Genomic DNA, 23,695 nt, shown 5'->3' with positions numbered 1-23,695 from the left:
GCATGCAAGTTCCAAGTGATAAAAAGAATTTTGGTTACTTGTGAGTACATAGGTTCTTCCCTGTTTTAATGGCAACGTTATTTGAAATGATGTCATGTTACTTTCATTTGACATGGCTGCATATCATCGTTTCTTAAACTTTAATTAACCTTTTAAGTTAAACAATTCTCACCAGTTAATTTTAAATAACTATAATTAATAACTATTAATTTTGTATCTTTTAAAAATAAATTTTAAATAATTACTAATTAATTAGTGACAATTAATTAGTATGGAGTGCAATTCAAAAATACTTGTTAACTTGTTATTGGCTAAATTTTTTATTAGTTACTTAATGAGATTATCAAATATTATCTTATGGTTCAAAATTATGTATGTTAATTTTAGATATCATCCATTTAAAAAGAGTTTCTCTATCATACTCACCATCAAAGTAACATATAAAATAAGTTAACATACATTAGTAATATTTAAAAAAATCAGTTACTCATGATGATTTAAAACAAATAATTCTTAAATAACAAGTTATTGAATAATAACTTAGTTACTGTAAAGCAGCGATGGATTACCTATTGTGAATTTGAATAAATGAGTTTGAAGTTATTAAAGGGTTAAGAAAATGGAACACTAAAAGGGAGGTTTGATTGAAAAAGAGTGATTTGATAGAAAAACATCATTGTGATTTGTGAAAGTTTTAAAAGAAACAGAAATTAATGTGAGAATTACAGTTCGGTTCTTAAATAATGTTGATGATGACATGGACGGCCAAGATTACATCAGCCATGCATTGTCCGAAATGTTAGCTGCAAAGCGTCTAAGCAAATGGTTAATAATTAATTAATTAATTAATTAATTACCCTTAAAATATGATTAATCAGCGAACCAAAATGCCATTGTCAATATTGTTGATTCAAATGGTCGCTTACTTACGAAGGAATAAAACTTTTGTTAGAAGATATTTTTTTTGGGTGATGTGAATATTTTTTATCCACAATTGGAAAATTTATTTTCAAATACAGTGGTTAATTTTTTGTCCATTGATAACATATGGATGAATTGGATAATTAATTCAAAATTTCAGAATTTTTATATGGAAGACAATGATAAAACTGTCAATATTTTAGTAGAAAAATGAATAATATTTTATATCAGTCTTCAAAATTTTCAGTCTGATGTTTTAATTCCAACAATTTTTAATTATATGCAACATTTATTTTTAAGTTATATTATATTTATTTTTTCAATATTTTTCCTCTTATATATTTATTATTTTATAAAATTGAAGTTTGTCAAAAATATATCTGATTTATGATTTTTCATGCATATTTAATTTAAGAGTTTAATTTTGATATATTAATAATAATTTTTTTTATATAATTATATAATTCAATTCATAAATTTAAATAATTTTTTAAATATTAAATTAAAAAATTAATTATTTTTACTATAAAAATTAAATCCATATTTTAAATATTATAGCATATTTCTACTATTGTCTTTAAGATGGTTTTAGTAAATTTCCAAAAATAAATAATTGTAATTATTAGTATTGAAATTGTATTATATTTCAAATATAATTTTTACTAAAAATACGATGGTTATACAATGGGTTTATTTTTTTTAGATATTGTAAAATGAAGGGTGTAATACAGTAATATCATGTAAAATTAGTGTAATACATTTATATGGAATAGAATAAATTGTGACTAGCGATTTGAGCTAATGACAAAAAAAAAAAATACTTAACAGGTGAGTATCGAATACTGATGAAAAACACTAATCGTGGGCTAAAAAAATTTAGATATAAAAATAAGATATGTAATATATCTTAATATTATAATTTTGAATATTTTTTAAAATTGTGTGATGTACACAAATCAGAAAAATCAGACCCTCTGATTTATGTTTAAAAAATTTTAAAAATTTAAAAGACACAAATTAAATTCTCCGATTTATATTTAAAAAATTTAAAATATACAAATCGAATGGTCTAATTTCTATACCACTTACAAATTGAATAATCAAATTTTAATTTTTAACACCACAATTACGTAAAACACTCGTACTTTTCGTATCTGCATCCTAAAATCATTCTTCATTCTTCCTTTTTTATCTAAATTAAAAATTTTCTAATCGTGTTATTTTAAAAATAAAAAGCATTATACAATGTACTAACTGAGTGTTTGGAAATGCTTTAAAATTCAATTCTTATAAGAAAAAAAAAAAAAACACCAAAATGGCATTGATTTTGACAGGTTGTGTCAGAAGGTTGTGAAGCGGAATGTACTATGTAAAGTGACAGGTGGCGCTTTATTATTGGGTAGCTCTGAATTTCCCGCCCTTGAGGGAGAACTTCACATCCTCTGGGCCCCACCAATGCCTTATGCCTTACTTGTATTAATGTCACCTACCTACCGCATACACTATTCACTAATTATTACGTAATCCTCAAAATACCCTCGTAACCTTCCAATAGCAACATTTTAGTTGGGGAAAAAGACGAAAGGGGCAAGGGGTAATGATGGAAAAGAGAGCAAAAAGGGGCTCACAACTCACAAGTCACACCCACTCTGTACGCTATACTGTATACAATACGTCTCTACGGATAATGTATTGTACGCTATACATACGCTACTTGGCGGCACTTAGCGTCAACCGTGGTTTTCGATTTTCTTTCCCTTTTCTCTTTCTCTTTCTTTCATCTCTTTTTTTCTGCAAAAAAAAAAAAAAAAGAAAGAAAGAAAGAAAAGGGATAAAAACCTCACACATTCTCGACCAGTTTTTTGCATTTTCGCTTCTTTCTCAACTCTTTCAGTCTTACTCCACTCTTAGTTGATCACTTTTCAGCTACTCTTTTCTTTTCTTAAATCGCTCTTTTTTTTTCCAATTTTAATTTTCTCATCTGTTCTGGATTTTGAAGAGCAGATATACTTTGCGGAAGACTTTTAGGTCAGCGTCATTTCCAAAGTCTCTCTATTTATTTATTTGTTATTAATTTTTTTGAATTTGTGTATGTAAGATCCGCGACTTCAATGTGTGTTTGTTGAATATTCTGCATTTTTTTTTCAAAAATGTTATTTGTTTCTTTTTTTTTTTTCTTAATTTGGTTTTTCGTTAATGTGAATTTGTTGCATGTGTTGTTTTTTGGAGTCACAGACGAACGCGATGTTCGTGTGAATTAGTACACTCTTTGCTTCTTATTTTCGCAATTTCTTCTCGTTTATTTGCTGGCTTTCGTGATTCATTTGATAATGCAGTAGTATTATCATTATCTTTTGATTTAGTTTTAACACTGTAAGTAGATCGTTGAAATTGAATTCTGAGTTATTCTTTTTACTAGTTTGACCGATTAAGAATTGGAGATGTTCGTAGTCTTTAACTTATTTCAGTGTATTTGATTTATTTGTCTTCTAGTTCATAGTTTTTGTTTACAACAATTTCAATGAGGTTTAAACCTGAGGTCTCATGTATACTATCCAAAGGAGTGATAGCTCTTTCCACTTTGGATTTAATTTTTGTTTTCTTATGAGGCCTGTGTTGTGCCTGTTCTGTAACTTGCATGGATCATTAGTTATACGAATTCTCCATTCCGTGATTGTTTTGCTTAATGATAATCCTAAACTGCATGTCTGATTCCGTTTCATCTGTGTGTTAATTCATTGCGTTGTTTAATTCAGATTCCATCGCATTTCCAAAGCGATTCACGCGGTTAGATTTTAAGTTCTAGTATGGCTAGTATCCCCAATGGCAATGGCAACGGCAACGGCAACAGTAATGTCGGTCTACAGCCTGATCTGCCGCGGAGGACTTACCAAGCAGTAGTGGCTGCGACTCGAGATATGGGAATTTCCAAGGATGGGAAAATGCCCTGGAACTTGCCTTCTGATCTCAAGTTCTTTCAGGAGATCACAACAACAACATCTGATTCTGGGAAGAAGAATGCTGTTGTGATGGGTAGAAAAACATGGGAGAGTATCCCTCCCGAGAAGAGGCCCCTTTCTGGTCGACTTAATGTTGTTCTGACTCGCTCTGGTAGTTTCGATATAGCTACAGCAGAGAATGTTGTTATATGTGGAAGTCTGTCTTCTGCTATGGAACTGTTGGCTGCATCTCCTTACTGTCTTTCAATTGAGAAAGTATTTCTTACAGGAGGTGGAGAGATATTTAGGTGAAAATTTTATTCATCCCTTTCATATTAGGCTCTCTCTCTCTCTCTCGTTGCCCGTACCTGATAATTTTTATGTTCAGGGAGGCTCTTAATGCACCTGGATGTGAGGCTGTGCATATTACAGAAATTGAAGAACGCATTGAGTGCGACACTTTTATCCCTCAAATTGATACCTCCATGTTTCAGCCATGGTACTCATATTTTCCTTTGGTGGAAGACAACATTCGCTATTCTTTCACCACTTTTGTACGTGTGAGAAACTCTGCATTGGAGTCCCTGAGTCAGAATACTCATTCAGATTTTGATAATAGTTCAGACTCTAGAAAGTTTGAAGTTCAGAAATTTTCTTTTCTTCCTAAAATGATTTTTGAGAGACATGAAGAGTACAAGTACCTTAGACTGGTTCAAGAAATCATTTCTGAAGGTACAACTAAGGATGATAGGACAGGGACTGGTACCTTGTCCAAATTTGGTTGCCAGGTAATGTTTTGATTGGTTTGTTGTGAAAATTTCTGTAATTTATATGCTGACCATCCTCCATGATTTCTCAGATGAGGTTCAATCTGCGCAGAAGCTTTCCTCTTCTGACAACTAAGGCATGTACCTGTTTTGTTTGAAAATGAGTCCAATATACTCTGCAAGTTTATTTGTTTTCTCATTAGTTTTGGTAGAAATACTTTCGTATGTTATTTTGGATGTTTATCTAGGAAGAGGAACGTCCATTGTAGGTTGACATGATTTCTTTCTTTGTCCCTAGAGAGTATTTTGGCGTGGGGTTGTTGAAGAGCTTCTTTGGTTTATCAGTGGTTCAACAAGTGCTAAGGTAATGATATATTTTGGCCCATCTTTTTCTGGTTTTCCCCACATGATATGACTGATCAATTTTATCCTAAAAACAAACACGTCATATTGACAGGTTCTGCAAGATAAAGGCATTCATATATGGGATGGCAATGCTTCCAGAGAATACCTTGATAGGCAAGCATGATAATAAAAAAATCGATTGCAAATTTTTCTTGTCCGTTGCTGCATTAACTGGATTTACAATTTATATTGCAGCATTAGTTTGACAGACAGGGAGGAGGGTGACTTAGGACCTGTTTATGGGTTTCAGTGGAGGCACTTTGGTGCCAGGTAGGTGAATTGTTACTTTACCTCTGTACCATAATTTGTTATTATTTGTTGTGATTACTGGGTTTTCACTTTCTATCTCATATTTTTATAGGTATACAGACATGCATGCTGATTACTCTGGTCAAGGATTTGATCAGCTTTTAGATGTTATTAACAAGATAAAGCATAATCCTGATGATCGACGGATCATTCTCTCAGCGTGGAATCCAGCTGATCTTAAATTGATGGCTCTTCCACCCTGCCACATGTTTGCGCAGGTCTGCATTTATATTTGGATTTCTCTTTAAAGAAATCTATGTCTCTCACACAAAGTTTTACCTACTTTATCCCCCCTTCATTTCAGTTTTATGTAGCAAATGGGGAGCTCTCGTGTCAAATGTACCAGCGATCTGCTGATATGGGCCTGGGTGTGCCATTTAATATTGCATCTTATGCACTCTTGACATGCATGATTGCTCATGTTTGTGGTATGCAATCTATTTTTCTGAACTTTTTGTGCTAAATGAAAATTATTACGGATGTGTTAATAACGTCTATGCTGATCAAATATCTACTCTTGCAAATTATGCTAGACTAGATACTTGTTCAATCACTCTATCTTGCAATGTGACAACTTAAATGTTGAGGTTTTCATGGGTTCAATAGAGATTTTTGTCACTTTGGTTGGTTGTAAATGGCTAAGCTTTTAAGCTGATTAATAGGTTGTGATTGTTAATAATTTAACATTATGCTCTGGTTAGTTTGTGTACAAAGGGCTGTATGGCTGCGTTTGTTTACAAGGGCACCCGCTGAAACATTTATACAGAGACACAAAATCGTGTTTGGAAGGTTAGACATGGACAGAGATATTGAGTCCTGGGACACTAAATTCATGTATTGTGTCCGACAGGAAGGACATAGAGACATTGGGCGGAGACACGGCTTATTTTTTTTATTTTTTCTTTTATTATCACTATCAAATTTTCATAATTATATTTTTTTATCATTTTATTTTTTATTCTAAATTTTCTGTGAAGAAAAAAATTAAGGCAAATTGGACTTTTTATTGTTTGTTCTCTTTTATATTCAATTTATCAACAAACAAAATATAAAAACACTAATTTTTATGTCTCTCTCCTTTGTCTCCTGTTCTCACAGTATCTTGTTTTGTCATGTTCTCAAAAATCAAACGCAGCCTATGGTCCATTTAAAATTCCAGTAACAGACGAGTCTATGTATTGAACTTTGCCACTAGCAGCTTGATTTAGTTGTTTTATTAAATAAACTTAGATTAACCAACCTGTATATTATGTCCTCTTTTTTTCAGATCTTGTACCAGGTGATTTTATCCATGTTATTGGGGATGCACATGTTTACCGCAATCATGTGAGACCTTTGCAGGAACAGCTCCAAAACCATCCTAAACCTTTTCCGGTATTTAATTTTAGCATATTCACAGCAATTAGATATTATTTTATAGTTTACATGAGATGTGAAGTTTGTATGATAAAGCCTTTGCTTTAATTTAGTCAGTTCACATTTGAGCAATGCTATGGATTTTCTCAAGTTAACTACCTGAATTGCATGCAGATTTTGAAGATAAACCCAAAGAAGAAGGATATAGATTCTTTTGTGGCAGCTGATTTCAATCTCATAGGCTATGATCCTCACCAAAAAATTGAAATGAAGATGGCTGTTTAGGAATCTATTAGCATCTCAATCCTTTCTTCAAGTTGTTATGGTTTTTCTGAAACGAGGCAAGTAAGAAAAAATAACTCTTAATTCAGTTGAGCTAGTTTCAAGTTGGTAACTGTAAAAAGAAAAATCCGGGTTTCCAAAATTACAGTACCTACAATAATATTATAAGTTTGAAAACCACTCCATTATAACAAGTTGATGTATCTGCTTTTCAGAGAATTTTAATCTGTGAAAGCATAGGCCCTATTTTGAGATTAGGGTATTTCTTTTCATTACATCTTTAGGCACTTATTCCGGATTCTGGTCTCTCTCTACTGTACTGAGGCATATTCTTATTGTTTCAGGCTAATACTATAGGAGGTTTATGTTTAGTTTCATAGAGAAAATAAAGAACTACTTTGGCACACTTCATATTTTGTGTGTGTCGCCATTGAGAATCCTTTAGTCGTGGGTCTAAGGTGATTTAGGTTATTTCGTTTTTATCAAATGCAGACAATAAGTTATACTTATATGAAGGTCAGTAACTTGACATTTATGATTACCGGTTTCTTGTTTACCTGTTTTAGTCCTTTCTCCTACTTCTCACAGGGAAACTTTGGTTGTTATTTTGTTAAATCACTTATCCCACGTGAGTTTTCTTCTTTCTTTTCTGTTCATTGGATTATATAATTGGATGAATTTGGGTGGAGAGACCCCATCCGTTGCATAGATAATAATTTATCTACAAATAAACTTTTATAGTAAAAGTCTCTCTTCGTAAATGACTATACAGGCGTAAACCTATTGAGTCATTGAGGATAGATATAGGGACTTACCACCAAAACTCAACAATATTTGGCACATACGGCAAGTTATTTCAAAGGAAACTTTATTAGGATAATAAAAGACAAGAGGGTAAAGTTCAAGCAACCGTAAGATATATTATTTCTCATGTCTCATTGTCAAGTATCTTTTGTCATGTAGGCGACTAGAGTAGCACCCTTCAATTTCTTTACTCTGTTGAGTTGGATGATTTTGCTTTTGAACCTTGTGAACAATTCATCCATAATTTCCTCCCCAAATTCTGCCTTCAAAATAGGTTCACTTACGGCTCTTATGGTCTTGGCTTGCCTCTCTCCAATTGCGTCTTCATCCTCATGAATAAAAGAGTCGTCATTACTAGTCTCCATTACGCTCTCCACTATATCATATATTATCTTCTCCATCCTTTGAATGTTAAACGATCCTTCTTCTTCAATTACTTGCCTAACCTCTTCAGCCGTAGGAAAGTATGATGATATGTTGTATGAGTCTAACTTTCTCTTCTCAACCTTGTGCTGCGGCATAAATAACACCATTATGTAGGTTATGATGTAGATGAGTTTAACTGATTAAAATTCACACATGATAAGAGTCTTAAATCTTAATACAGTGAAACTTGGCGCACTAAAAACGGAGATTAGAGCTATTCCTTGGTCAATATATTCTATATCATTGGTTATTTTGTGTACACCTAGAATAGTTAATATTAATACGATGTTGCATTTACTTACCTCTGAGACCATGTTGTTGAGTATTGCACCAATTACCTCCCAACCATTGATTGTATTATGATTTTGGGCTAAAATGATCATAGCAAGGACCATAGCACCACCCGGAATCAATTCTTCTGAACGTGATCGCAAGAACAGCTTCAAGTCTCTTTGAAATTGCTCACTATAGGCTTTGTGAACTCCTGGAGGGCTTGCCTTTGTGAGACATATTGCTCCTTTGTTCATTGGCTCTTCTACTTCACTATTCAACTCCTTCGGAATCTGATGTCACTTGCCAAAAATTAAAATGCCACACCATTATTATATACTTATATATTTTGGTTAAAAATAATAACTAAGTTTAGGTGATGCAGTAATAGATAATTAGCTGTTTGTATAAAAAAAATTTACACTTATGGTGCCTAGAAACTAAATCCATTGTTATATTAATTAAACCTGAGAAAGCCAGTGCAAGGTGCTGGAAGAATGAAAGAAGTGAATGGAATGGTTGGGGAAGAGTCTCCCATAAAATGTGCCAGGGGTGCCACTAATGAAACATGGTCCAAATTCGTGACCAATTTCCTCTTCCATCCTCTTGTAAAAATCAGGGAGTGACTTAAATATGTTATTGAAATCATTGCCATATAGATCATTCAGGAAAAATTGGTACATGGGTGGGTCTTGATTCAAGGTTTGACTCATGGCATCAACTACTTTGACAGTAGTAGATGCTACCATAAGTGTATTTGGACCCGATGAGCACCCTAAATCCGCCACTTTCAAACATTCTGGTGAAGTTGATCGATACAATTTGATTATGCACTCTTCCATCACGTCTTTCGTACGGAGTATAGCATTTTTCTGCATGAATGAACATTAGAAGTGAGACGGGAGAAAGAGCGGGGGGAGTTCTATGTACAAGTTAAACGATTTTGAGGAAGAGAAAGTAATACTTGAAACGTAGAGTTGTTAGCGTAGCTTGTTTCTCCGGTACCTCCATTCATGTGAAGGACTTGCTCAGTTGCCATCGTTGATCATATGGAAAAGTCAAGGGAACAACTTAATTTGTAGGCTTGTCATTCATGTGAAGGACTTGCTCAGTTGCCATCGTTGATCATATGGAAAAGTTAAGGGAACAACTTAATTTGTAGGCTTGTCCCTAACAAGCATGCGTGATGTTCGAATTCTTGTACGGTTTAGAATTTCACAAAGGAAATCTCGTTGCAAGTATAATTCTAAATCGACAAAGAATCCTCACATGCAAAAATTTTGGTTGTCACAAGTAACAAATCCCGAATAAGAATTAACCGAAGTATTTAGATTCTGGATCGTCTCACAAGGAATTGCAATGAAATGATCAATTATTGGCTATGAAGATGCAAGGGAGATTTGATTGATAAGGGGCAAGAAAGTAAAGGGGCAAGAATTAAATGACAAGAAAGTAAAATGACAAGAACGAATAAAATAAAGGAAAAGTACTCTTGGCTAGACATAGGTAATTGAGATCAATATCCTTGTCTATAAACAAAATATTGATAATTATGAGAGGCCAACCTATTAAGTCTACTTCCAAAACTTTAAGTACGGAATATCTACTCCTAAGCTTGAGGTACGTCAAATAGGCTTGATCACATCAACCCATAAGTCCCAACCTACCTACTAATTAGATTAGTAGTGGGTTGGCGTCAATGAGTATCAAATTGATCACCAAGGGTTCTCAAATTACCAATTTATTGAGACCCAATGACTCAAGGTCACTCAATTCCCTTAGCCTAGGCCAAGAGCAAAGAAAACTACTCAAAAACTAAAGGAAACATTTTATCAAATACCTAGTGTGCAAAGAAAGTAAACATCATAAAATGCAAGAATTAAAAAAGACCCATAACTAACACAAGCAAGAAATCAACAATAACAATCAAGATCAACATAAAAGAGACATGGAAATATAAATTTGCATTAGAAGAAATCAAGATCCAACAATTATTCATCAACATACAAGAGAGTAAAATAAGAAATTAACAAGAGAAACTAGAAGATCAAAGACAATAGAACACTAAAACATAAAGAGAATTGAAATCAAAACAAGAATTAAGAGAGAAATTTGAGAGTGATTAACCTAACTTTACTTTAATTTCTATCCTAAATCTAGAGAGAGGAGAGAGCCCCTCTCTATAGAATTCTACCCTAAAACATGATGAAAACTAAACTATGACTACTTGGTTCATTCTCCCTTCAATCCTTGGGTTCAATAGCATCAGAAATGAGTTGGATTTGGCCCAAAATGAGCTACAAAATCGCTGGCCACGATTTCACTTTATTGAACCACGTGCTCCATCGGCGCACACGCGTACATGGCGCGTGCGCGCCCCTAGACATCAGGCAATTATGGCAAATTTTATATTATTTTAAAACCCCGGATGTTAGCTTTCCAACGCAATTAGAACCGCCTCATTTGGACCTCTGTTAGCTTTACAGTTCCTTCATTTCTTCATGAGTTCTCTCACTTTGCATGTTTTTCTCCTCACTTCTTCCATCCAATACTTGCTTTGTGAACCTAAAATCACTCAACAAACATATCAAGGCATCGAATGGAATTAAAGTGAATTAAATTTAGCTATTTTAAGGCATAAAAAATATGTTTTCACATTTAAACACAAATCAAGGGAGAATTGCAAAACTATGTTATTTCATTGAATAAATGTGAAAAAATGTGATAAAATCTCCAAATTAAACATAAGATAAACTATAAAATTAGAGTTTATCAATCCGCTAATGTAATTAAGCAATCATCAGCTGGCAAGTGGATGGTGAATTGAATATTGATCACGATGACAACATCCCATCATTGCAAGTTTGACATAATATTGTTTAGTATTCTCAATTTATGCCAATGGTCAATGGCGTAATAGCTCATTTGTTGAATTGTTAGGGGGAAAAAATATTTCAATTAATCTTTTGAGAGTTGAGACAGACTCAAAAACCGCACGTCCTCTGTTCCTCATGTGATCCTAAGGATTGAACTTACTGCTTATATATTGAGTTTACTAGTGAAAATATGGACTTTATTCTTAACAAGCCAAGTTTATACTGTAGTTAATCATACTGTTTTTTTTTTTTTTCAAATATTAAGTCTGATATGTTGTTCAGTTTGACCTGAACTAAAGTCTATTAAAATGTGTGGCATTTTTTTTGCAAAAATAAAAAATTTAAAAGTATGATTTTAAAAAACATTTTTTATAAAAATACTTATATGTAATATATTAAATCAATGTTTACAGAAATATCTAAATTTTTAAAATATACAAAATATTTATAATAAAATATAACAAATTTAAAAATATAATAACTTTTAATTATAAAAGGTATTTATATAATTATTTATATTTTAACATATTTCACATGCCAATAAAACTAAGTTGTGAACATGAACTAGATCTAATAACAAATTTAAATTTTTAAAATAGTCCGGACCCAAACTTATTTTATTTTAAGTCAGACTAAATACAGGTCAAGTTATAGACCTCCAAAAGACCAAGATCAATCTATACGATGAATTCAAACTATATATGCAATAACTTTTTACAAGTGAGGCTACTTTATATATGATCGGTTGAAACAAAGACTGGTAAATTAAAAAGATGAACTCAAATTCTTTTTCTTTATTTAAAAGCTGTATTAGGATAATAAAACACAAGAGGGTACAGTTCAACCAAGCATAAGATATATTATTATCCCCTTTGTCTCTAGTTATCAAGTATCTTTTGTCATGTGGACGATTAGATTAGCACCCTTAAATCTCTCTACTCTGTGGAGTTGGATGATTTTGCTTTGCAACCTTGTGAAATATTCGTCCATAATTTCTTCCCCAAATTCTGCCTTAAAAATGGGTTCGGTTGCGGCTCTCATGGTCTTGGTAAGCCTCTCTGCGAACGTGTCTTCATCCTCATTACCAATCTCCATTACACTCTCCATCGTATCATATATTGTCTTCTCCATCCTTTGAATATTAAAGGATCCTTCTTCCTCAATTACTTGCCTAACCTCTTCGGCCGTAGGAAAGTATGATGATATGTTGAATGAGTCTAACTTTCTCTTCTCAACCATATGCTGCACCATAAATCGTACCATTATGTAGGTTATGAATAGATGAGTTTAACTGATTAAAATTCACACATGATAAAAGTCTTAAATTAGGAAGCACGGACACTAATATTGCATGGGTCTTAAATCTTAATACAATGTAATTTGGCACAATAAAGACTGAGGAGATTAGAGCTATTCCTTGGTAGTAATATATTCTAGGGTAAAGTATTAGATTGGTCCCCTATGTTACATAGGCGTAATTCTGTTTTGATCCTTAAGGTTTAAAGTGTTCTATTTGAATCCAAAAAAGTTTCATTTAGTATCAATTTAGTCCCACAATGAGGTCAAAGTTAAATAATTAACGGAATGTCCTACATAACAACAGTACAAGAATAAAATCGATAATCTGGAGAACAAGTACAAGCTCCAGAGGTACAAAATCAACCGTTGATGCATCAATACATTTATTTATCATTATCTTTAGTTTTATAGAAAATATTTTATTTATATATTAAGAAAAATAATAAATAAATGTATTGATGCATCAACGGTTGATTTTGTGCCTCTAAATCTTGTACTTATTTTTCATATTATCGATTTTGTTCTTGTACTGTTGTTATGTAGGACATTAAATTAATGCTATATGAAATTTTTTTGAATTCAAATAGAACACTTTAAACCTTAAGGACTAAAACAGAATTTCACCAAAACATAGGAGACCAATTTAGTACTTTGCCCTGTATTTTATATCACTAACTGATTTTTTGTATACACATAACATAGTTATTAATATTAATATGGTGTTGCATTTACTTACCTCTGAGACCATGTCGTTGAATATACCACCAAATACCTCCCAACCTTTGATATTATGATTTTGGTCTGAAATGATGAAAGCAAGGACCATAGCACCACCAGGAATCAATTCTTCTGAACGTGATCGCAAGAACACCTTCAAGTCTCTTTGAAATTGCTCACTATACGCTTTGTGAACTCCTGGAGGGCTCTCCGATGTGGGACATATTGCTCCTTTGTTCATTGCCTCTTCTACTTCACTATTCAACTCCTTCGGAATCTGATGTCACTTGCCAAAGCAAAATTAGAATGCCATATTATTATTATATACTATATATTTTGGTTAATAATATCAACGACTTTACACCTGAGAAAGCCAGTGCAAGGTGCTGGAAGAATGAAAGAAGTGAATGGAATGGTTGGGGAAGAGTCTCCCATAAAACGTGCCAGGGGTGCCACTAATGAAACATGGTCCAAATTTGTGACCAATTTCGTCTTCCATCCTCTTGTAAAAATCAGGGAGTGACTTAAATATGGTATTGAAATCATTGCCATATAGATCATTCAGGAAGAACTGGAACATGGGTGGGTCTTGATTCAAGGTTTGACTCACGGCATCAACAATTTTGACAATGGTAGATGCTACCATAAGTGTATTTGGACCTGATGAACACCCTAAATCCGCCACTTTCAAACACTCTGGTAAAGTTGTCCTATACAACTTGGTTATACACTCTTCCATGATATGTTTTGTACGGAGTATTGCATTTTTCTGCATGAATGAACAATATTAGAAGTGGGAGAAAGTTCTATATATATTTAAGTTAAAGGATTTTGAGGAAGAGAAAGTAATACTTGAAACGTAGAGTTGTTGGCGTAGCTTGTTTCTCCGGTACCTCCATTCATGTGAAGGACTTGCTCAGTTGCCATTGTTGATCATATGTAAGAGTCAAGAGAACAATTTATAATTTTCAGGGTTGTACCTAACAAGCATGGGCTTATGTAGTTTAGCATTCATAAGCAATGGCAAGTGGGTGGTGAATTGAATGTTGATGATCATGATGCAATGTCAGCTATGTATTCGACCTCAGTTTTCAAAAGAGTAATAATTGCTTGCGTTTTGCTAAATCAATCATTCAGATATTTGTCTAAAAATAATATATTCTACGGATGCTTTATCTGTCTACTCTATCACCTACAAAATTAGCATCACTAAGGACAACTGGATTAAAAATATTAGTTTTAGGATATCATAAAATATAATTAGTTATTCTATGTATGAACATATTAAATGATTCTTTTGACAACAGCTAAGTAGGATTTCTTAAGTTGAGATTGAAACGTGAAGATTCACACTTCAAATGATGTCAGATCTTGATAAAATCAAATACATTAATATTTTAATAATTTTTTTGTAGTATATCTTATTCACATTTTTTTTATTCATCTTTTTCCTTTTTTATGTTTAGATGCATGGGTATTCTTATAGATTTAGGATATTCTATTCTAAACTCTTTTACTAGCTCCTTTGCATATTCTTTTATATAAGAAGATGTTCGGAGGAGTTTGTTTAATTTGTAATCCAAAAAAAAAAAATTAATTCCCTCATCATACTTGTATCAAAATTATTAGGCATCAATTTTACAAAATCTGCATTCAAAAGACTTGTTAACCAAACCAAAAACAATATCATCTAAACTAAATATACTTATTAAACAATAATAATTTGATCAAAAGAGCTTTTAATAAATAGAATAGTATTTGTGTTTTCTCTTTGAAAATCATTTAAAAGAAAAAACAAACTAAACTTTTCATACCAGACTCTAAGAACTTGTATCAAATCATAATCAACTTTAGCATGTTTAAAAACATTGAAAACAAAATATTTTTAAAATTAGGAGGTTGAATCAGATATATCTATTTATTTATTATACCATTAAAAAAAGCACACTTTACTTTCATTTGGTATAACTTAAATCCTTGAAGGCAGCATAAACGAGCAGCCACCTTAGCTTATTGCTTCCATTTGAACAATTAGAGTAAATGATTCATCCAAGTCTATTTTTTTTCTTGATCATATCCTTGAGCCTCAAGCTTTGATTTATTTCTAACAATCTTGTCATCTTTTTCAAACTTGTTTTTGAATAGCTATTTGGTTTCAGTGACTTTTTTATTAGAAACCAAAATCCAAACCTTAGTCTTTTCGAACTCCTACTTCAACTGTTCTTTCATCGCTTTAATCCCAAGATGGATCAACAAGTAACTCTTCAACATTTTAAAGTTCAATTGTTAAAATAAATGCAATATTATTTAGTTCCAGCTTTGCAGAAGATTTTGTGGTAATTATGTGTTGGATCTCTAATAATAAATTGTTTAAGATAATTCTACAGGAGTTTTCGTCCTCTCAATTTAAAAGAATTTTAAGCCGATTTTGTACTACACTTTTTGGAGTTTTTTCAGATACAATGATTTTTACAGAAATAGGAGATAATTCTATTTTATCTTTTAAATTTTCGTTATCAGTAACAGTTGTAAAATTTGATTGTACTTCAATAATAGCACTTTGTCTAAAGCTGATTGTTACCTTTGTTTTATCTGCAATATCATATAAAGAAATATTAAAAGTGGCATTAGATTCACAAAATGTGACATGCATAATTGTTTTCATCACAATTTTAGAGTCTTTAATATAAATTTTGTAAATTTTTGTAGTTGTGAAATAACCAATGAAAATATTTTTATATCTCTTTGAATCAAATTTAATAAAATAAAAAGTTTGTAATAAAAATAACATATTTCAAATTTTAAGAATAAAATTAGAATTTAATTCAAACATTAAATACTAAAACAGTATTTTATCCTATTATTTACTATATATTTTAGATAAAAATATCAATGAGTTTAGGTATTTTGTGAGCGATAATATATGATTAGTTGTTGGTATAAAAAACTTTTAAACTTACGGTGCCTAGAAACAAAACATGGTATTGCCATATAGAACATTAAGGAAAATTGGAACATGGGTTGGTCTTGATTCAAGGTTTGACTCAGGGCATCAACAACTTTGACAATAGTATTTGGACCTGATGAGCACCCTAAATCCGCCACTTTCAAACACTGGTAAAGTTGTCCTATACAACTTGATTATACACTTCCATGATATGTTTTGTACGGGGTATAGCATTTTTCTGCATGAATGAATATTAGAATGAGAAAAAAAAGGGGATTTTCTCTGGATTTGACCAAGACTAAGAGAAAGTAATACTAATACTTGAAGGCTGAGCTATTCTGCCGCGGCTTGCCTCTGTTGTTCCATTTTTTTTTTTATGTCCCGATTTGGACCTGACCGGTCTTAATGTGACCCAATATTATTGAGGGTTCATCGAGTCTAAGATTGGATTCAATTAAAATGTAGAGTATGACAAATATGGTTTAGCCGGCCAATCTAAAAACTTGACAACAAGCTGGTTGCATATGAGTTATTAGTCCCAAGTAAAAGTTACGACTATCCAACCAATAACTGCTAGCAAAGTTGGTTGGAGCAAGGATACCGTTATTTAACAAACTGCGGTTAGCTTGCTTAGTAAGTAATATAAGGCTACCCACCACAACCCAACTCTCATAATTTATGTTAATTAATAAGTGATATTCCTTCAAGCATTTTTAATAAGTGATATTACAAGAGTAGGAAAATCTAATATTTCAACCTCCACGATCACTTGAAAAAATCTTATTTTTGAAACGGAGAAAAAAAAATTCATTCTTGAGTCTTGACGACCTCTCTAAATGTACTTTAATGATGTGGACTAGACACACACACTTTTTTAGTGAGTGCACTAATCATTTTAAATAATAAAGTGATAAATAAAAGGTTAAATAAGATTTTGATTCCTAAGGTAAGAGTTGAAAATTTTTTCGTTTCTGACCTTTTTTTGTTACAAAATGGTCCCGAGATTTAACTTAATTTTAAAATTGTTTTTTTTTTTACCAAAATTTTAATTTTTATTCCAAAAATATCCCTAACTAAAGAAAAGAAAATAAAAAAAATGAGTTAAGGGGGAAGGGACTCATGCTTCGTTGAAGGGGGGGGTTGTTTCAGGGAAGGTGGGGAAGCGCCGCTGCTCCTCGCCGCCGCCATCCGTTGCCGCTCCTCGTCGTTCGGTCACACTAACGGGAGAGGAGAGGGGTTCCAGATCTCACTCACACTAATGGCCAGAGAGGAGAGAGCAGAGGGAGAGAGAAAGAGAAGCGGAGAGGAAGAGAAGAGAGGAACGGAGGCGCTAAGGAAGACCGCGTCTAGCCACGCCCTGTCGTCGTCCTCATCGCGAACCACTGTAGTCGGTCGCCATCGAGCCTGTCCCGTTGCCGCCGCTGGAATGTGGTCACGTCAACGCCAGCAGATCCATGAGGTTGGACGGTCGTTAATGCTTCTTGCCGGACGCCAGCAAATCCATTGGTGTTTCATTGTTGTTGCTTTTGCTTTCTATTTCTGCTTTCTGCTTCTACTTCTGCTTCTATTGTTGCTGTTGTTGATTCACCATTTATCATTATTGTTGTTGTTTTATTGTTGTTGATTCTGCTTCTGTTTTTGCTTTTGTTGTTGATGTTGTTGATTCACCATTGTTGTTGTTGATTCTACTTCTGCTTCTGTTTCTCCTTCGACCTCTGCATCTGCCTCTGCTTTCTGGTTGATTTGGGGAATAAGGGAGAAGGGTATTTCATCCGAAGGACGATTTTAAAACTAAGTTAAACCTTCGGAACCATTTTGTTGCAAAAAAAGGTCGGGGACGAAAAAAATTTTCAGCCCCTACCTTAGGAACCAAAATCGTACTTAACCCATAAATAAAGTATTATTTTTACGACAAATTGTTAATTACTCAAATGAACTTAATTAAACTATTATTTGAAAAATAAAATTTTTCAAATGCAAAAGAAGTTAAAATAAGAGATAAATACTATTTTAGTTCCTAAAGCCTAGAGCCAAAATCGAATCTGTCCCTAATCTTTTTTCTAATTCAAAATCGTCACCAACGTTTCATTTGGTATTAAAATCGTCCTTTTGATTTTTTTACAGACAAAAATACCTTTGCTTTTGTTTTGACTCCAATCTCATCATCTACCACCACCACTTTTATCATTGTCACCACCTCCTTACTCCCACCAAATACCAACAATTAAATTCAAGAACACAATATTCAACAACAATAATTTAGTATTCAAATTTAAACAATTATTAATTTCATCCATCACTAACAATAACACATCATTCAAATTCAACAACAATATCAAATTCAGTAATAAAAAACGTGCAACATTCATTTTTTTTTTGAAAAAAAAAGAAGCAAAAAATTAGGACAAAGAGAAGAGAGATAAAGTGATGGGAGAGAAGAAGAAGAAAAAAGGAGGAGGAGAAGGATAGCACAACATTAGCTTACGGAAGAGTCATTGCCAGAGAAAAACAAGAGAACGAGAGGCACAGAGAGACCACGTGAGGTAGAAAGAGAGAGTCTGCTTTCTCTTCCTTTTTTTGGTGGCCCTAGCGATGTCGATGATTGCCGATCGTGAAGGAGGTGCAGCCTTCAAACTATACTACGACGATAACAAAAGTAAGTCACAACTTCTGTTGCCGGCTATTGCAGAGACGAATGTGTTTGGGTAGATAAAGAATCTGCCTACATTTAATGTAGAGATAAAGCCGATGATAGTGGTGGAGATTGCGGAAAAAAAGAAGATCTGAAATTACCGTTGTTGTTGCTCCTACTCTCTCTATCTATTGTGTTGATGGTGACGGTGGCCCTCAACCCGTCGGTGCCATCCCTTCTCCTCCTCTCTTCTTCTTCTTTTTACACCAAATTCTAATTTACCCCTTTTTTTTCATCTAAATGTGTGTGTGATGGTTAGTCTAGTTAGGTTGATGAAAATGAAGATAGAATTGGGATAAGAGAGATGAGAGGATAGAATTTGTGAGACAAATGTAAAATTGTCAAAAGAACAATTTTGACATTGAGGATGATTTTAAATTAAAAATAAGATTAAGGACCGATTCAATTTTGACCCTAAACCTTAGATACCAAAATAGTACTTATTCCAATTAAAAACAAGAATTTAGAATTGTGAGTTCAAATAAGTAAAATAAATATTAAGACAATTGATTTTATCTTATTATGAAATTAGATATTTATAATTATGTCACTCAACTTTCTAGTTGTGATCAATTCTGGAACACCCTAATTATCCTAAGCTTTACATCTAGCCGTAAAGCAAAGGTTAATCAAAGGTTACGATAATTCTAAGACATATACATAAATATATATAGAAAGGATTAATAGTTATAGAAGCCCGATGAAAAAATAACCTTAAAATAGAGTTTCAAAAGCGCGAATCGTTCTCACGAAGCTACAAACTTAAGGCACAAGATAAAGATATAAGATAGCAAAATATAAGAGTAGAATAATCATAAAGAACTAGTCGCAGCCCGCAGAGTTTAAGCTGACTAGTATATACAGACGTACAGATTTTTAACAGTAAAACAACTTATACAAAATATCTCTCCCAAAGTAAGCATCTAAGGCAAAAGTGAATACAAAAGTGAGAGAACTAGTCAAAATAACCAAAATAACTACAAAATGGAATAACGTCCTCTGCTCTGTCACCATTTAAGCAACTCACCGAGGTGGGTTGCGACCTGCATTTGAAAAATAACAACAAAGTATGGAATGAGAACCGGAGGTTCTCAATATGGTAACAGTACCCAGTGATGTAAGATATAAGACTCTTGGACGTTAGAGGCAATCCTAGAGTTTCATATCCATCATGAGATTCAAGCTTAAAACATAAGTATATTTAAAACCATTACTTTAAAACCTTTATGAAATAGGGTAAACTAACTTAAGGGATTTCTAACTATCAATTTACCGCTGTCCCACAGCCTTCACCAGCCTAACCGCCATACGATCCCATCGCCACCGCCTTCCGAACCTCCTCAATCCCGGTAGAAAACACAAGTAATAACAATGCAAGTGAAACACAAGTATAGCATGTATATCAAGAAATTCAAGAAGCAATTAATCATGTTATACAATTAGGCAAGCAAATCAAGTCGGCAAAGCAAACAAACAGATAGAAGATGCACATAATGAATGTCTGTCCTATTTGGCTCTGATATCACATTGTCGGTTCAACTGCCAACCCAACACATCTCCATGGAGATGTCGCCCTTTGGTCTCATATTGAGAACCCCCGAGATATCGTGCTCGGATCACGGTCCAGGATGTCAGTGCCTGCACACTATAGTGATTTCGAAGGGATGCGACCGGGATACTCTTGCCACAGACCTCACATCTCAACGTAAGCGGGATTAACCACCGCCTTTACGCCGCCGCCACGACCTCAATAGGCGGAATTCAACCGCTGTCCCTGCCAGGCGCATAGCGTCTCAACAATATCAGTATAAAACAGTAATTCAGTGGTTTTTAAAAAATTATTTTTCAGTATTCAGTAATCATCAATACAATACTCCGCCATCTCACTCAACCAAACCCGTCCTCAATACTCCAGAAACCTAAATCTTCATTTTCTAACTTTTTGCAAGAAAATACCTAATTGATTTCACCTAGAACTTTCTCTATGTTTTGACACCTAAAAACAAGCTAAAGAGTCTTAGATAAGTGTCACGGAAGTTTATAAATTTTTTGGGAAGATAAAACAGATAAAAATAAGATTTTTATTGAAAAACAGGTCAGTGTGCGTACGCATAGGGTTGTGCGTACGCACTCCCCAAAGAGTTTTCTAAAAGTGTGCGTACGCACAGTAAGTAAAAGTTTTCATTCTGCGTACATGCATAGATACGTGCGAACGCCCTCAATAGAATGCACCCTTCAGCGTATGCATGCACACGAGGTTGTGCGTATGCACAACTTGTAAATTTCACAAGGTGTGTGTGCGTGCCAGAGTGTGCGATTGCCCTCAATAGAAGACATATCTCTGTGTGTGCGTGCGCACCATTGCGTGCGTACGCACGTTTTCAAAAATTTACAGGGTGTGTGTGTGCACAAGGCTGTACATACGCACAAGTCAAAGTGTAGCCACTGATCAGAGCACGCACACAGCAGTGTGCGTGCGCACACAAACCAAAAATCACAAATTCTGCAACATCACAGAATTCAGATTTCTGACATCAATTTCCAACGATCATATCTTTCTCTACAAAATTTAGATTTCTACAAAATCTATACCATTTTAAAGTTCTTTAAATTGATATAAAATTCATTCAATTTCAAAAATGTAGCTCAAGATATGATCCATCAAAGTTAGCCAAAAATCCATTTTTACAAAAAACATTAAAAACTCAATTTTGTCAAAACTCTCAATTTAAACCACCTATTCCATATCCAAAACAGTTCTAATGTACCAAATTTATATACATACACCTCATCAATTCACAACTTAGCAATCTATATTATCATTTATTTCATACACCAAATCCCACTTATAAAATTCAAAGCTCAATAATTTAACATCATAAACCATTATTTTACTTTCCTCACATTTATCAACATCCACAAGCCTCAAATTCATTATCAATTCTCAAATTCTTCATTATCCACCCCATATCAAAATCAACATCATCATCCATTAAAATCATCACAATCATCATAATCATCATACATCAACAATCATCAACAACCAATTCAATCCTATCCCTTCTACTAGTCTAAGTGTCTAGAAATATTATATATTACATAGAAAAAATCAAAATCATACCTTGGCCGATTTCTAATATGTGCTATACACCAAAATTTGTGCCCTTTCACCAATTCCAATCCAAATGCTTCCAATTAGCCAACAATTGCAAGAATTCAAACTAAAATCATATCAAATACCACTAGTCAACTTATGATTACCAAAATCACAAATTCACAAAGACAAAGAGTTTTTTTTACCTTCTTCGATGGTATTTGGGGAACAAACCACCAATAGCCCAACCTTAGAAACTACCTAATCAATTGAAAACACAAAATCTACTCAAAACCAAAATCTTAAATTTTGAATATCTTAAGGATGCAGGATGGAATAGAAATTTCGAAATTTTACCTATAAAAGTTAAATGAGAGTAACGGGTTCAGTGAGAGCTTCGCATAGCCGCTAACGACACGTAAATCGGAGCACTGTAGCTCGAGATATGATGGATTGAAGTTGTATGTGAATAGTAACTTTGAAACTCTCGTTCTCTTCTCACTTCAGCTGCTCTCCCTCCCTTGAATGTGTTTAATAAGTTGAAGTGGGTGCCTTTAAGTGCTTATATAGGTTGGGCTTGGGCCTAACTTGGACCCGGTCCAATTCGTGAGCGTTTTTTGCTCGTTTGGTCTAATTTCGAGACAAACCTTTAAAATTAATGCCCGGTTTTCAATTCTAAATATTTTCCTAAGATTTTCTACTGTTTTTATTATTCTCGCTCGGTACCGGACAGATTTAAGCCGGTACTGCCAGTTAATTTACCAGTACGCTTTTTACGTAATTTTTCGCAAAAAATTACATTTTTCAACTCAGAAAAATCTAGTGAGTCCAAATATCATATTTATATTTTCTAATTAATATTCTACAATTTTAAACCTATTCCAAATAATTAAATTATTATTATTTTACGTTAATTAATCGATTAATTATTTCCAATTCTTACAAATTCAAATTGATTAAGTTTTCTAATTTAGTTTTTAGCCCTTTTTAAGATAAAAAAATTCTCTTAAATTCATATAAATGTACTAATCTCTTAACTACAACTTATATGAATAAAAAAATTATATTTTGTGAAACTTGTATAACAATCACATAAACTGCGTTTGCCTATTTCTAATTTTCATTCAATTCATGGTATTTACAATTGTAGTTTTATTTATAATTTTTTCTTCAAGTGTATTGTAAATTAATAAATTATTTAAATGTTGATCAAACATTAAGATTGATTATAAATACATGATTGAAAACAAGTATTATTGAATGACATTGACCTATAAGTATCTAATTCACATAAAGACTACATCTTTGGCCTAACTAATAAGATTAGTTCATAATGACACAAATAAAATAGAAATTTCAAATGAAGGAGGAGAGATAAGTGTACATTATTGAAGTCTTCTTTAATTATCTTTTCTAAAAAATGTATTTCTATTTATGAGTGGAATTCACACTAAAAACTCTCTCTATGAAGCTCTAAGTGAGCTCTCCTTTTGTAGAGTAAAAAATGAATCAATTTCAACTCCTAACAGCATGATTTGGTGAAGATGTGATTGTGACAGCTAAAAATCTTTAAATTTCTACAAAATCTAAT

General features: G+C 33.1%; 3 protein-coding genes and 1 long non-coding RNA gene across 4 annotated transcripts; 1 reads left to right on the top strand and 3 right to left on the bottom strand.

The window, feature by feature from the left end:
* Positions 1-2,653: 2,653 nt before the first annotated feature.
* Positions 2,654-7,520, top strand: LOC107628864 (bifunctional dihydrofolate reductase-thymidylate synthase). Its single transcript, XM_016331481.3, has 11 exons — positions 2,654-2,949; positions 3,678-4,168; positions 4,249-4,648; positions 4,720-4,764; positions 4,926-4,991; positions 5,085-5,146; positions 5,228-5,302; positions 5,394-5,559; positions 5,646-5,769; positions 6,609-6,715; positions 6,872-7,520. Exons 2-11 carry the CDS (start codon positions 3,729-3,731, stop codon positions 6,980-6,982), a joined length of 1,596 nt encoding a protein of 531 aa, XP_016186967.1. The 5' UTR covers positions 2,654-2,949; positions 3,678-3,728; the 3' UTR covers positions 6,983-7,520.
* Positions 7,521-7,824: 304 nt separating this feature from the next.
* Positions 7,825-9,651, bottom strand: LOC107628865 (S-adenosyl-methionine 4-1-methyl-2-pyrrolidinyl-3-oxobutanic acid methyltransferase-like). The gene is made up of 4 exons (XM_016331482.3): positions 9,444-9,651; positions 8,947-9,351; positions 8,512-8,772; positions 7,825-8,295 (listed from the first exon to the last, which is right to left on the bottom strand). Exons 1-4 carry the CDS (start codon positions 9,516-9,518, stop codon positions 7,921-7,923), a joined length of 1,116 nt encoding a protein of 371 aa, XP_016186968.1. The 5' UTR covers positions 9,519-9,651; the 3' UTR covers positions 7,825-7,920.
* Positions 9,652-12,035: 2,384 nt separating this feature from the next.
* On the bottom strand, positions 12,036-14,418 carry LOC107634078 (S-adenosyl-methionine 4-1-methyl-2-pyrrolidinyl-3-oxobutanic acid methyltransferase-like). The gene is made up of 4 exons (XM_016337658.3): positions 14,224-14,418; positions 13,736-14,140; positions 13,391-13,648; positions 12,036-12,597 (listed from the first exon to the last, which is right to left on the bottom strand). The coding sequence occupies exons 1-4, from the start codon at positions 14,296-14,298 to the stop codon at positions 12,241-12,243; spliced, it is 1,095 nt and encodes a 364-aa protein (XP_016193144.1). The 5' UTR covers positions 14,299-14,418; the 3' UTR covers positions 12,036-12,240.
* A 5,431-nt stretch (positions 14,419-19,849) lies between these two features.
* On the bottom strand, positions 19,850-22,620 carry LOC148569729 (uncharacterized). Its single transcript, XR_015907158.1, has 4 exons — positions 22,462-22,620; positions 22,311-22,365; positions 22,132-22,231; positions 19,850-20,053 (listed from the first exon to the last, which is right to left on the bottom strand). It is a non-coding gene; the product is annotated as an uncharacterized LOC148569729 (long non-coding RNA).
* Positions 22,621-23,695: the final 1,075 nt, after the last annotated feature.

This window comes from Arachis ipaensis, chromosome B3 (assembly GCF_059453495.1).
Source record: "Arachis ipaensis isolate K30076 ecotype BB chromosome B3, ASM5945349v1, whole genome shotgun sequence".
Taxonomy (NCBI): domain Eukaryota; kingdom Viridiplantae; phylum Streptophyta; class Magnoliopsida; order Fabales; family Fabaceae; genus Arachis; species Arachis ipaensis.
The sequence above is the reverse complement of the archived record's forward strand: the minus strand, read 5'-3'. Positions and strand labels throughout refer to the sequence as shown.